General features: G+C 48.2%; 1 protein-coding gene across 1 annotated transcript; it reads right to left on the reverse strand.

The window, feature by feature from the left end:
• Positions 1-4,155: 4,155 nt before the first annotated feature.
• On the reverse strand, positions 4,156-5,664 carry GPR101 (G protein-coupled receptor 101). The gene has a single exon (XM_059911823.1). The coding sequence runs from the start codon at positions 5,662-5,664 to the stop codon at positions 4,156-4,158; it is 1,509 nt and encodes a 502-aa protein (XP_059767806.1).
• Between the last annotated feature and the right edge of the window lie 9,912 nt (positions 5,665-15,576).

The following is a 15,576-nucleotide window of genomic DNA, read 5'->3' on the forward strand; positions in this document are numbered from 1 at the left end:
AGGGGCTTTGAGGGGGCCAGGAGCACCTGTCTGGCCCACAGAAAATGAGAGAGACACAGATAAGGACTGAGAGGGTTAAAAGCCATGACTGACCAGATTTTCTCTTATCTTGGTAACTGGCTCACGGCCAACTGTTCCTTTAATCTTTTGTCTGCTCTAGGGGGAAAAGACATTTTGCTTAGCGAAGCCGCTCCTGACAGCCCGAGGGTTTGTCTTAAAGAGGAATACAATAAAAAAGACATTATGAGGGGAGAACACTTCTTTTGATTTTTTTTCCTCAAAATATGGGGGAAGGCAGTTATGAGAAAAAAATACAGTCCACTAGTTGAAATTGGTACTCTCTGTTTTATCCCAACAACCTCTGTGGGTTTTATCTTGGAGCATTCAAATTACCAGATGATGGCATAATTTCTGTCTTCCAAATGGTGTATTTCAGACATTTTTAAGAGCATTTTGGCAAAGTCTAAGAAAGAAAGCCAGTTTAATCTTGTATATTACTCTTCAGGTAGTATGAAGAAAATCTTTTGAAGTAACTTTACCTAGCTTAATTGGTTAATTACCTAGAAAATAAGGCAATATCAGGCACCTTACAATTTTATAGGTAAATTTTTTTTTAGTGTTTTTCTTGTTTTTTGCTGAAATAATTGGACAGTATCTACAGGGTTGAATGTGCTCCCAAAGATGCGTTGTAGTGGGTGTTTTTTGGTATGCGATGCCTACCTCCTCCTGTGATAAAATGGCACTTTTCCTTACCTGTTGAATTTGAAGTAGGTGTCCCCTCATCTCTAAGTTGGGAGGAGACAGAAAAACACCTTTAATCCTGCCGCCCACTTCGGTCCTTCCCTGCTGCCACGGGCCCCTGGGTCCCTGTGAACCTGTCAGCTCTGGGTGGGCAGGGGATGAATAGGGGCGAGTGAGCACACAGAGCCTCAAGCACGGGGTGTTCCTGAAGGGCCAGCACAGCGGGGGCAGGGGGAGTGAGGCAGGTGAAGGCAGTGGGCATGATGGCAGGAGGTAGGCAGGGGGGCCGAAGTGTAGGGACTTCCGGGCAGCTGGTATTTGTGGTGCTTTAAGAAGATGGGCCCTCACAGTCACAGAAGTCAGAGAAGCCAGGGGCTTGCCCCTTATTACTGCCTTCCCAAGCTTGTTGAAATTGGTGTGTTAGTCAAAGCACCTGCGACTCCTTGGCAAACTGGAGGCTCTATTATTCTTAACTAAGGAAATCATTAAATTGGAAGCCACATCATTTCAAAGTCTGGTTCGTCTGGCTCCTGGACTTTAATGGGATTTTTACTGCGCATATGAAGTGGCCTTGGCAAAAGAATACCTCCTTTAAAAACATTTAGGGAAAGCTATTGCACATGAGGATCTGTGAGGCTAATGATGACTTTTGTGTGTGCTTTCAGATTTTCAAATGACAAAACAGTATGTGCAGTAAAACCTCATTAAGTTGATAGTGTTTTATTCAAAACAGCATAAAACTTGAAGCAGTTGCTATCTCCAAGCTAACTAGAGGCCCTATTGTTCATTAAGAAGAACGTGTCAGCAAAGCGGAATGCTCTGAATTCAAAGGTCCTCTTTTCCAGTTCCCTATTTTCAAAAGGTTTTCACCTTTGAAAAATCCAGTCTGCTATGAGAATTAACAATGACTAAAATAGGGAAAAGAGGAACTTGAAAAAGGAAATCGGTGAGTCTTGGTGCCCTGGAGGATGTTGTGTGTGCCATTACACGAACTTACCACACTCGGGCAGGTTCTGCTTCCATTTTGATTTGGGATTTTGGCAAACAATTTTCTCTGATACACCTTGAAGGGGTTGAGCTTTAAAAGTAAAACAAGAAGTTCAGTTTCAACAAAATATTTGGAGACACTTATGTTTGAAATCCTGTTTCCTACCCAGGTAAGCATTTCTACTCAAAGGACAGGCTATAGCAACCTCGAACTCCTTTGACCATGACAGATCTTCAAGGCAATACCCCTCCCCGCATAGAAGGATTGGTCACATGGGCCATTTCTTCACCCAGATATCCTTTGAGGACAGGTCGATACAAGAGTTTGGCAATAAATTGGTATCATAAATTTATGACTATTAATTCACTTTATATGTTTTGGTAGAAAAATAAATGATTTGCAAAGGTAAACTTCAGCCCCCATGTCTTGTCTGAACCACAAGTTCCAAATTAATGGGGTTGAAATCAATACGATTTTCGTGGATATAGCGAACTGATGGGTCAGCTCAATGTTATTTGGGTCTACCCTGCTCCTTTCCTAAATTCTGAACATGGCAATGCCAAATTCCCATGCAGACTTACTCACAGCCCCAAAACACTGCTGTTTACCTCTCCCCCTTGAGATGCTCATGTTGGAATCTGTCAGGAGGAAGAGATAAAATATAAGTGAGCTTGGCTTTTAAATGAACGAAATTTGAGTTCTAATACAGACATGGTCATCACAGAAGAATGAGACTAAACTCTGAATATGGCCATCTTTGTATACAACCACCTGATTAACCATTTTTTTCAGTCAAATAACCTTCCTCTCCCTCCACCCATATTAACATTGGATTTCTGCTTGAACACATGACTGACCATAGAGTTGCTTTAATTTGATCTTCAGGAGGATCAAAAACACCGTTTTGACCATTTTTTGGTTCCGTGTCATTTGGTCATGTCGATATGGTCTGTGCCCTCAGAAATAAACAAGTATATTCCCACCCAAAGTGATTTCAGGGTTTGGGATTTGAAAGCTCTTCCTCTGTATTGACCCTAGGGATAATTTAGATATTGTAAAGGTTTTCCCAAAGTGATATATTTCAACAGCAATAATTAGGATAAGTCTGACCTGAACGCTTTGATTTACGATTGTCTGGAATAGGTCAGATGCTTGCCAGGTATTGAGAAACCTTTCTCTCTGTCATTTCTGACTATACTTCTCTCCCACATCTGCGGAGAGCTTAAAGGCTTTAGAGAGAGCCACAGGTGGAAAAGATGCATGGGTGTGCCTGGAGGAAGGAAAACGTTTATCCTGCCTTACTTTCACCCCATGTGGAGATCATATGTCTTGTCTATGATCTCATGGACACAAAAAAGAGATTTCTAGTGGGCACATCACTCTTGATGGGCAGTGTGAGTTTTGTAGGACTTTGGCCACTCCTAGTTGAATTTCTTTTTTTTTTTTCCTGGAAATACTGTTTCCAAATAGACCAAAAAGGCCTATTTGGAAAAGAAAACACACAAGTGACTGGGAGAGGAGATTTGGAGGATTCCTATGAGCATCTCAATTTGATCCCAAAAGGGAAAATTGGAAAATGGTGGCATGATTTCTGTCCCACTATTATTGAAATAGGAGACAGAAAATAGTTTAGTGCCACCTGACAATTTTCCATTTGCATGAGACAATTTTGGTCTCAGCCCATGCACAAACCCAGGATTTTATAGAAAAAAGTCAACTGTTTAGCCCCACGGATGTGTGTGATTTCTCTATCTTCTCCCTTGGACTAGCTTTCCATTTCAAACATGCCCTATTATCCTCTTCCACTTTTCTGGATCCCTTTAGAGGATCTAGAAACCTTCTTGATTTTTAACTACACAGTGCCCTTAGATTCCATAATAGCCTTTGCACCAGATTCTGGGGGCCCTTCAGTCTAGAATTTGTCTCATATGTTGATCAGTCAGTCAGGTCATGCTTCCTGGGCTCCATGAATGACTTGCTCCATTGCTTTTCTTTCCCTTGAACATGGGCCGTAGCCCTTGCCCATGAGCTCAGAAGTCCTTAAGTTCACCAGTATCATCTTCCTTTTCCCCCAGAGCACAAGTTGACACATGGTAGCTCTGGGGAGACAGACAGAATACCAGGCACGGGTCCAAAATGGATAGCCCTTGTTGCTTTAAGAAATTTAGAGCCTAATAACTTTTTCGGGGGGGGAGAAATTTCAGTCAGAATCCTCAAGTCCATTCTTTCAGGGGCACACTTTTAAGGGAAGACCCCAGTTCCTACCTCTTCCATATATTTATCTACCTTGTTGTGAGAGGGTGTTGTGTGCAGAACCTTTGCCTGGAATGGGATGGGTTGGCATTAATGCGACTGTGGACGGTCCATTTGAGAGAAAGCTGCTCCTGTGTTCTGTGGACAGTTCAAGGTTTACCTTAGAACCAACTTCAAGGCGAAGTGGCAGAATCATGAGAAGGGATGATCTTGCCTTCAGTTCCACCCTCGGTGCCGGCTTCGGTTCCGGGCAGGTCTGGGTGGCTGTCTTCTTTGGGGGGCTTCTCCTTGCAGAAGAACTTCTTCAGCATATCCTGGATCTCCTTCTTGATGGTCTTGTGCATGTAGCCATAGATGTAGGGGTGGATGCAGCACTGCAGGAAGAAAAGCCAGATAATTATGGTGATCACCCACTGGGGTACCTTGGTTTGGACATCCACCCACACGGCCAGAACCGCTAGAAAGCAGTAGGGCCCCAGGGACAGCACGTAGGAGAAGATGATGAGGAAGATCACTTTAGCAGCTTTGCACTGGTAGCACCTGGGCAGAGGGGGGTCGCTGGTGCTGTTTCGATGACTGACTGGGAGACTCTCTGTGATGTTCACCGCCTCGATGTCATCCTCGCTGAAATGGATGTCATCCTCACCAAACTCCATGTCGTCTTCACCCAAGTCAATGTTGCACTGGGTGACCTCTAGGCGGCCCTTGTCTGCCTTCTTGCTGCTCTGAATTTTGGTGCTGCCTTCGCCGGCCACCAAGCTGCTTTCTCTGACCTCCTCACTGCCCTTGGCCTCCACGCTCCCCTCACCGGTCTCCACGCTCCCTTCTTTGGCCTTCCTGCTGCCATCCTTGGCTTCCACACTGCCCTCCTTGGCCTTGACCTCACCTTCATCCTGGCCGTGGAACTCGCTCTCACCCTGGAACTCATCCTTTTTCTCTCCCTCTTCGTCCTCATTCTCCACGTGGTCCTTGGCTCGCACCTCCAAGCTGTGGCTCTTGACGTTGTAGAGCAGAGCGTGCTGCCGGCGGGCTGCACCGAACACCACAGAGTAGCAGGCAATCATGACAATCAGCGGGATGATGATGAAGGACACGACGCTGAGAATGGTGTAGCTGGGGCTGGCCCCCCAGATCATGGAGCAGAGGGCATTGCGCTCGTCAAAGGCGGCCTGGCCCCAGCCATAGAGTGGGGGTGTGCTCTGCAGGATGGCCACGATCCAGGTGCCGTAGAGGAGCATGTAACCCCGGCGCGGGGTCATCTTGGCCGGGTAGGAGAGAGGGTGGATGATGGACAGGTAGCGATCCACCGACACCACGACGATGGTGTTGACGCTGGCAAAGGCGAACAGGTGAGTGAGGCTAACCAGGGCGGTACAGAAGTGGCTGTTGAGGGGCCAGAAAAAGGGCACGGAGGTGGCCACCACCCAGGGGGCCACGAGTGAAATCTGCAGCAGGTCAGTGACGAGGAGGTTAAAGATGAAGCGGTTGGTCACCTGCAGCAGCTGCGGCTTGCGCTGCAGCACGAGCGCCAGCACTATGTTGCCCACGAAGGAGGCGGTGAGGAAGATGAGCAGGACGCTCGAGCGGATGATGCCGTGCGCCAGGCTGATGGGCATTTTGGAGAGGGGCACGCACGTGTGGCTGCTGTTTTCGCGCGTGCTGTTGGTGCAGGTGGACGCCATGGCGGCGGCGGGGGCGGGCGGGAGGCAGGTGCAGGCGCGGAGCGGGCACCGGCGGGCGGCGAGGGGGCGCACGGACCACACTCACCGCCTAGGCTGGGGACGAAAGAAACACGCGGGGCTGGGTTAGTCCCCCTGCCGGGGAGGAAGAGGGGCGCTTCCGCGCCGGGCAGCGGCGCTGCAGGAGCCCGGCCCCGGGGCCCTCGCGCGGCTCCAGTCCGCATTCGGGCAGTTTCTATGAATCCTTCTCTTACTCTGGGTCTCTCTGCCTCTCCCTCTGGGGGTCTCCGAGTCCCCCCGACCCCCACCCCTGTGTCCCGCTGGCGCGCGCGCGCGCGTTCTCTGCGCGTCTCCCACACTATTTGTGGGTCTCGAAGTTTGGGTCTCTCTGGAGGTCTCTCCGCAGATCTCTCCGCTAGCTCTCCTGCTAGCGCATGCGCGCGCGCTCCGTCCCTGCCTGTTTACATGTGTCGATTTGTCTCTTTCTCTCCAGCGTCTCTCACTAGCGCACTTTTCCTGTATCTCGTGTGTGTGTGTGTGTGTGTGTGTGTGTGTGTGTATCTCACCGGTTTTCTCTGACTCTCTCACCCCTGTCTCTCACTCTGTGGCCTGTCCCTATTTCTCAGTCCCTCGCTAGCACGTGCGCGCTGTCTGTCCGTCTCTGCCAGTCTGTCGTTCTCCTCTCACCTTCCTTTCTGTTGCTCCAGTCTCGCCCTCCCACTCTCGGTCGGCTTCTCCATCTCAGTTTCTCTCGGAGTCTCTTTCGCCAGCGCACTTTCTGTTTAGCTGTGTGTGCGTGTCTCTGTCTCTCGTCGTCTTTCTCCCAGTCTTGTCCCTGTCTCTCCCTCCGTCTCTTTCTGATGCGCTCTCGTCTCCGTATCCCTGCCTCTCACTGTCTCTGTCGCTCGCTAGTGCGTGCGCTTCTGCGTCTTCCCCTGATGCTGTCTCGTCTCTCCATTTCTCTCTCACAGTCTATTTCCCTGACAATCTCTGTGGATCCCCGGTGCACCTGTTCAGTATCACTCGCTGACTGTGTCTCTGACCTTCTCCATGTCTCTCCAACTCTCCTGTTACCATGTCTCCCTCGGATTCTCTCTCTCCGCGTCTCCCGTCTCTCGTTGCTCTTGCTCTGTCTTTCTCGGATCCTCTCCCCTCTGTGTCTCTCCCTGTCTCCCCCCTGTGGCTTCTGTCTCCCCGTGCGTTAAGTTCTCTCTTTATCGCTGTCTGTGTCTCTCCGTGGGTCTCTGAAAATCTACTCCTTGTCTCTCCTGATTATCTCTGTCTCTGCGTTGCTCAGACTCTCTCCAGCGCGTGCACGTAAAGGGAGTCGGTTTCGCTGTCTCTCACTCTCTCCCGGAGGCTCTCGCTAAACACTTTCCTTGTGTGTTTGAGTGTGTGTGCATCTCTGTCTCTCTCCATCTTTCTTCGACGATCCCTCACCTCGGTTTTTCTCTGGCTTCATCACTGTCTCTGATCTCTATCTCTCTGTCGACTTTATTTTACCATGGAAACCAGCTGCCACCTTGGCCACCGCGGGCTGTGGCGGATAAACCTCCCAGTTTCTCAGCAGCGCAGCCGCGGCTGGAGGCAGGGAGGATGCCTACTGCGACCGCCCCCCCCCTGCCATTCGGTATCCTCCCTGCATTCTCAAGCCCACCCGGCATCGGCGGCGGCGGCGGCGGCGGGTGTAGGGACGGGTGAGCTCGGGGAGAGCGGGGGAGGAGGCAGGGGTTGTGGGGAGAGAGCGCGCAAGAGACTGAGAGGCAGAGAGAGAAAGAGAATGAGAGAAAAAAAACGAGAGACAGAAAGACATGAGAGACAGAATGACAGCCACACAGAGAAACAGAGAAAATGACAGAGAAAAAAGACCTAGAGTCCATGAATGAGCCAATGAGAGACAGAGAGGCAGAAAGAGAATGAGAGACAGGGAGAGACGGAGACAGAAAAATCATCAAAGAGAGGATAAGAAAAGAGAGGATGGGAAGCAGAAAATGTTAGAAAGAACGAGGAAACCTCGAGAAGATGGGGGGTGGTGGGCGCGAGGGAAAGTGCGAGGGAAAACGCGAGGGCGAGGGGTCGGCCGAGGGGAGGCGAGAAGGGGCTGCGCCACGGGGCTCCGTGCGGGGCAGCGCAGGCGCCGTCGGGTCGCGGCGGACGGGGCGTCCCCGGCGCCGGCGCCGGAGCGCGGGATCGAACGGGGCGCGGCGCAGGGGCCGCGGCGCGGGGAGCGGAGCCGGACCGCTTACCTGTTGCTGCCGAAGGCGTCGCGCCGCGGGAGCTGCGTGCCGGTCCCTCAGGACTCGGCGCGCTCGACCGGGCGGCCTCTCGAGGCGCCGGCGGCCGCGAGCTGGCACCGTGCGGCTGGAGCAGCGAGAGCGGGGCGCCCGTGCCCGCCCGTACGGCCGGCGCGGCGCGCTGCGAGCTCTGAGCGGCGGCGGGGGCGCGCGGCGTCTTAAGGCAGCGCGGGGCCCTCACCTTGCCGCGCCCCCCTCCCCCCGGCCCCCGCCCGCGCAGCTGACGCACGAGGCCGCGGGCGCCCGAGGGGCGGAGGGGCGGAGGGGCGGAGGGGCGGGCGGGGGGCACTGCGCAGGGCCCGCTTAGCTATTCTCACCCCGCATCAACGCCCCGGGCGGTCCGAGCTCACTGGAGACCTCAGAGACTGGGGATCGTCAACGGGGCTGATTTTCCTGCAAATGCCATGGCTTTGTAGCCCCCGGATTTCGGGCCAGGGCCGGACCCCAGACCTGCACAGTTCTTCCGAAGAGAAGCAGAAAGCTGGGCCGGGCCCTGGGGCCTTGACCTTGGAAGACCCCCTCCACACCCACCCCCCTCAAGTATGAACCGCCCCTGGGCCCGAGAGAGGAAGTGACTTTGATATCACCGATTTGCCACAATTTTCTCTAGCTCCCAGCAAGAGCTAAACGGCAGTTCCTTTCCTCTAGGCCTTGGGAGCATTTCCTCTAAGACAAGCTGCTTAATTATCCACTTTATTATTTGACTGAAGTCTGTCTGTCTGTAAGTCAGTCTCTCTCTCGCTCTGCCAGGTACTGTGGTAAACTGTTTCCACAGAGCATACCGCCGAATCCTTCCTCCAGCCTTTTGAGATAAGTACTGCTATTATCTTCATTTTATAGAGACAGAAGCAGAAGCCAAGAGAGATTACCCTACTTGCCTAAGTTCAAGTAAATGTTGCACCTGCTCTGTTAACCAAGACTTTCTGGACTCTCCCAAACACGTACACATCGAGTGTTTGCTCTTTACCAGGCGGGCAAACACCAGAATGTAAGCTCACCCGCCCCCCAGAAGGGAGGGTCGTGTCCAGGAAGGTGGCCCAGACAAGGGGTCATTTGCATCTGGTTTCCAAGGGATAATGAAACCTTTTCTAGGCATGACAGAAGGGGAGAACTGTTTTTCTAGAAGGAGATGCACGGGCAAAGAGGGCTGCAGGGGAGAGCTGGGTGCCAAGAGAGGCTGCAGCACGGTGAGTGCCGGCAGGTGAGCTGGAAAAATGGGGCAGGGGCAGCTGCTCATGGGCCTTGAATGCCGGTCTGGGGACTTTGGACTTCATCCTGAGATCCCTGGAGGGCCTTTGAGGATTTGTTTTATTACGCACAGTTTCCAACATGCACAAATATGATGAGAATAATAAAATACCCCCCCGTTGTTCTCACCATCCAACCTTAACAATGATAAATATTTTGCAATTATTGTTCATTGATTTTTAAAAATTTTTTTGAAGAAGGTTTAAGTGAAAAAAGTCAGGGTATAAAATTAGATACTTTTTCTTCTTCTGGCCGTGCTGCGTGGCTTGCAGGATCTTAGTTCCCTGACCAGGGATCGAACCCGTGTCCCCTGCAGTGGAAGCGTGGAGTCTTAACCACTGGACCACCAGGGAAGTCCCCTAAATACTCTTGTTTAAAAAGGCCTATATATTTTTTGTACATGAATTCAGAATATGAAGGCGGTTAAACCAATATGTTAAAAGTTATCATTCTAGTGTATGATAAGATTATATATGATTTTAAAAACGATTTTCATTTTTCATTGGTGGTTTTTGTGCAGGGCGATGTGGTAAGATTTCTGTTTTTCCAGGGTCTAGAAGCAGGGCTGGGTCGGGGTGCGAGCTGTTAAATGGAGAAAGAGCAGAAAGGAGGCTGTGACAGGAGAGAAAGACAGTCTGGACAGGTCACAAGGAGGGGGCTGAGCAGAGACCCATAGAGAGGCCAAACTGATAATGGGGAGGGATAAGGGCAAGGGGGTGTTGGGGAGGGTCTAGGATGACACAAGATTCTGAGTTGGTTGATGGGCTGGATGGAGATCCGCCCCCTCCCCCCACTGCACCCCATGCCTTTGGACAGGGAACAAGGCAGGTGTAGAATCAAGCCCCAGGATGCTCTTTGGATTTCAAGTCCTACCATTTGCTGTAGATCACTTGTCCTTTTTTTTTTTTTTTCTTTTTGGCTAGGCCTGATTTTATCTTCCGAAATTTGAATGGTATAAACCTAGTCGTTTTTCTTGGAGACAGTTTCCATGATAATCGCTCACAGTTATTAATTCCTAGCCTCACACTGGCCATGGCGCAGAATCCTGGGTGGCACGCACTGTCAAGTGACAGTTCACTCAGACTCCATATTTTAGAATCACTTGGGAGGCTGTCAAGCTGGGAGAAATGGCCAGAGACAAAGGCCAGTCCAGTCCATCGTGCTCTTTCCTCCTTTTTCACCGTGGTCCCGAGAGTTCCCTGGACTGCTGGGATCCAGCAGGGCACAGGAAGAAAACCTCTAGGTACATGTTAAAGGTGGGTGCCTCAGAGAGGTGGCCTCATGGAATCTGCAGCTGCACCCCTGAGTACCACGGGGCATGATGGGGAGTGGAAGAGTCTGCATGCGATGAGGCTTCTGCAGCCAAAGCCGGGCTGCCTGCAGGAGACACTACGAAAGGCTAGGGAGCCCTGGGGAAGAAATATAAGCCACTTTTCTGTACAGGGAGGGTTGTTTGAGGGTTGTTAATCCTCAGGTGTCTGTTTCCTCTTTTTTTCCCTCTAGGCAGGAGTAGAGTTGGTGTCCTTGAATTTCAAAGGCATGCAAGTATCAGCATCCCAACTGGAGGTATGTGGGGGGCCTTGGGGAATGTGGATTTGGCTTCAGGCCCCGCAGACTCTGATTCTGATGGCCTTGGGAGAGCCCTTCAACTGACAAGCTTTGTTAGATTCTGGGGAGGTTCTTTGGGATGAGACAGGGAGAGTTTGGGATGATGGCACAAGAAGCCACCTAGTCCGTTTCCCTACCTTCATGGTTCTGTAGCAGCAGAGGTAAGATCAGGCAAATGGTATTAATGGGGCAGGGCTGGAGGGCAGGAAGCTACTAGAAAGGCTCTAGGGCCTGATGACAGTCACAAGCTGCAACACCAGCCAGCAGCATGCCAGCCTGGTTTTCCCAGACTTGTTCACCTCATCAGACTGCCCCGATGCATGTACCAACTGCCGGGTGAGGGAAGTCAGAGGCCCAGGACCCAGCCAGGTATTGGCTCCAGTAACAATGGGAGTGCAAGAGTCCTTGAGCACCTGCCACATGCCAAGCCCTATGCTTGCTTTATCCTATTTAATCCTTGAGGAAACTCTGCAAGTTAGAGATTAATACAGTATTTTTAGAATCCAAGACATCATATACCATTAAGAATAAAAAGCTGCAAACTTAACCTTCACACCACTGCTGGCAATATGCATCTTGATTTTAAAGATGCTAAAATGCGAAAAGAAATGTGCTTTAGAATCAATGTATGCCGGTACCCTCCCTGTCCTTACAGAGGGGTTAAGTAACTTTACCCAAGGTCACACAGCAAGTAAGTATTGGAGCTGAGAGGTAAAACTTGTTCTGACTCCAACGCAGGGGCATCTCCTAGGCTGCTTCTTGGAAGGGTCAAGAGGCAAGACGGAAAGAAAGGCTCCCAGAGAACCAGCCCAGATAAAAATTTTGAATCCAGATGAATTGCTAAAATTGTGGGAAGACAAATGCAGTTGCAGTGATAATGGCTTCTTTTTGTAGGATACATGGTTCCCATAGGTGGTGAAATGACTAAATTAGCCAATCTAAATTCTAAGTCACACTCCTTCCTGCATAGTGAGTTCATAATAAGTCAGTGGGGAAAAATATATGGTTTTGTTCTGGAGTGCCTACCCACGGGGGTATTTTAAGTTTTTCAGTGTTATGAGCTGCTCTGGTATTCACTTTAGTCTAACCCTAGGGGTTGTGTTTGCAAAATTTACATGAAATTAAGTACCAATTGGGTGTGAGCTAATATTGCCCACTTTGTGGGCTTGGGCAGGACAGAAGGTCTAGATTTCAAAGCTATAACTATCCAAATAAAATGGTTTGGAAGAGAAAATCAGCAGAAAATAACTGAATGGAATAAAAATAAAGAGCAGGAGACCTGATTTCTAGTCCTAATTCTGTGGCTAAAATTAGGTGTGTGACTTTGGGAAGATCTGCCCCTCTGTCTGATCTCAGTTCTGTTAATCCACCAAATTTGGTGGGGGTAGCGTTAGGTAATTTCGAAGGATCCTGTCAGTTTTTGACTGATTCCATCTATTTTATATCTGGGTGTTATTAAAAATCCCCAAACTAATCCAACTCAACTATTTAAAAACTGAAAGCTGGACCTCTGCTTCTGGCTGTGAAAGAGTAACGGGGACTGGATTTATCCTTCCACCTTAAACAACTAAAAAAGTGGGCAGAATATGTGGAATGATGGTTGTAACACATTGGAAAACAGGAATGCAGGGTAGTGATCTTCAAGAAAAGGGAAACACATGAGGTGAGCCCTACAACTGCCCCAGTTTAATACCTAGAGAAAGTTTACCAGCTGGGAACCCAGGCTGAACCTAGGCATCTGCCTAAACTGAGGAGACAGAGGTCAGAATTCAGGGAGGTAAGTAAGGGTGGCAAGAATTTGCAAGGTAATATACCAGAGAGGAGCCTCCCAGAGAGAGAGAGCTCTTGAGAACTCTAAAAGGTACCCCTCAAATCTTTGACTACATGTGAGGAAACTACCCAAGGCTGGGGAAAAAATGACTCAGAAGGGGTAGGTGGAGTGACTTCTAGAGCTCATACAGGGCTGGGGATAGTTCAGTTTCTCAATAGCCAGAGAGAAGAAACTTCATAATATACAGGGCATCAGACTGAGCACTCAGAGAGGATTGCCTCAGCAGCGGAGCCAAGTTAACCTTAGTGTAAAGTTTGTTCTGGTCCCACATAGCAAAGCTTAAAAGCAAGCTTTGAAAGGGTTGAACTGTTTCCAAGTGTCTTTACTGCAACTCAAACCAAGGCTCAGAAATATTTAACGGAGTACAGAAATCTCTAGCACACAACATGGTAAAATTTGCAAAGTCTGAATTCCAATAAAACGTTACAATGTGTGCAAAATAGGAAAATATGACCCATACTGAGAAGAAAAGTCCTTTAATAGAAACAGACATGGATGCGGATGGAAGAAGGTATTCCACACAAATGGAAATCAAAAGAAATAGACATGGGTGGTGGAATTGGACGACAGACAGTAAAATGGCTTAAAAAATATATTTCATATATTTAAGAAGGTAGAGGAAAGCATAGGCATGTCAAGGGGAGACATAGAAGATAGAAAATAGATTTAAATCTTACTTCTAGAGATAAGAATATAATTTCTGAGATAGAAATACAATGGATAACATTATTAACATGTTAAGACACTGCAGCAGAAAAGTTTAGTGAACTTGAAGACAGAGAAATAGAAACTGTCCAAAATGAAACACAGAGAAAAAAAGATAGAAAACAAAGTAAGCAGAGAAACAACGAGCTGTGGGACAATTTCAAATGGCCTAATATATGTGTAAGTGGAGTCCCAGAAGAAGTTAGGGAGACAGAAATATTATTTGAAGAGATAATGGCTGAAACTTTTCCAAATGTAATAAAAACTATACACCCACAGATCCAAGAGCCTCAACAAAACTCAAGCACAAGAAACATGAAACCATACCAAGGCACATCATAATACTCCCTGTTTCTCCATAAATCCTTGCCATATGGTTGATGAGGATATTTGGAAAAGCTATAACTTTCATACACTGCTTTTGGAATGTAAAATAGGACAGCCACGTTGAAAAAGAGTTTGGCTGGTTAAAAAAATATTAAATATACACTGACCATATGACCTAGCTTTTCCACTCCTAAAAGAAATGAAAGCATTTGTCCATGCAAAGATGTACATGAATGTTTATAGCACCTTTATTTGTAATAGATAAAAACTGGAAACAACTCCAGTGTCTATCAACAGGTGAATGGTATATTCACACCTCGGAATACTATTGGGTTGGCCAAAAAGTTCATTCGGGTTTTTCCACATCTTACGGAGAAACCCGAACGAACCTTTTGGCCAGCCCAATACTTAGCCCAAAAGAGAACAAATTGTTGATATAGATGACAACATGATGAATCTCACAATAATTATGCTGAGTGAAAGAAACCACACAAAAAAGAGTACATACTGTATGATTTCTGTTACAGAAAATTCCAGAAATGCAAACTAAAGTGACATAAAGCCGATCAGTGGTTGCCTTGGAGTGGGGGAAGAGAGGGAAGGGGTATGAAGAATCTTTTGGAGATGACACAAATGTTCATTATCTTGATGGTGGTGATGGTTCGTGGTGTATACCTATGTCAAAACTCATCAAATTGTACTCTTCAGATACGTGCAGTTTAATCTACATGTATTATACCTAAATAAAACTGTATGTAAAAATAAGTCCCTGGGGAAAAAACAACCCAAAGCGAATGGTTTGTGTGTCCAGGATCCCACCTCCAGCATTAGAACACTCACCTTTCTCTAAGGGAACCATCAGGCCTCCCAGCACCCTGTCTTGGCTCTCATCAGTGTACCACTGTGTTTTAGAAATCGGTGTTCTTGCCCCACCTTCCCTCTGTAATGGGAACACAATGTGAACTCTTCCCAAATGCTTGCAGAATTGTGTCCATCCCTTCGTGGCAGGCTTGCAGCTCTCATTTACTGAGGATTTAACAGTGTACCTTGCACTTGACCTCTCCCAGCTCATTTAATGAACACTGTGTGATCGTGTGCCTCATTTTATAGATGGGGAACCAAAAGCTTAGAAAGGAGCTGTGGCTTACTCAGAGTCACTCTGGAACAGGCAGGGCTAGAATTTGAATTTAGGACTGACTCTGAATTTACAGCCTGGGTGGTTAGCTGCTACACTATTTTGCTTCCCTATCCTAAGCAATTCTTTAAAATGTATCACTGATATGTGAGGAACTTTATATGCCTTATCTCATCTAATTCTCCAACAATCCTGTGAGATGGGTATTGTTAATTTTCCTTATTTTATAGATGAGAACACTGAGGCTTAGAGAAGCTAAATAATTTGCTCCAAGTCACCCCAATAGCATATGGATAACTTCAGAGGCCACTCTCTGTAGCTGCTTTGCTTACTGTCACCCTCAGGGCAGGAAAGACTTAAATCCTCTCATCTTTGGAACCACACTTAACTCTGCTCTGGAGTTTCACAGCATAACTTTGGTGCAGTGTCAGGTGCCAGGAGCATTGGAACGGCCTACCGCGTTCTACAACATGTATTCCTTGAGTGCAGGGCTTGGGTGGCTAGAACCAACGTATCACTGATTAGTATTGAATATTCAAAGTACCAAACAATTCAAACCGCCAATGGCTCTGCATTAAATATTAGGGGCTGTGGAGTTTTCAACGGCGAATTTGTATTTTGTTTTTCATTGAATTAAGACTTGGAAGTTTGATTCAAAACAATGAGCTTGATGGCAGTTAAGAATCAGAAGGGAGCTGCGGAGCCTGTGGGTTGACCAGAGAAAGACAGTTCCTCAAGTGTGCTCAGGTGCCTTCCTCGAAATGTTA

The sequence above is a fragment of the Balaenoptera ricei genome, chromosome X (genome assembly GCF_028023285.1).
Source record: "Balaenoptera ricei isolate mBalRic1 chromosome X, mBalRic1.hap2, whole genome shotgun sequence".
Taxonomy (NCBI): domain Eukaryota; kingdom Metazoa; phylum Chordata; class Mammalia; order Artiodactyla; family Balaenopteridae; genus Balaenoptera; species Balaenoptera ricei.

Coding starts and splice junctions, on each gene's coding strand:
- GPR101 (XM_059911823.1), bottom strand. CDS start 5,664: ATGGCGTCCACCTGCACCAACAGCACGCGCGAAAACAGCAGCCACACG.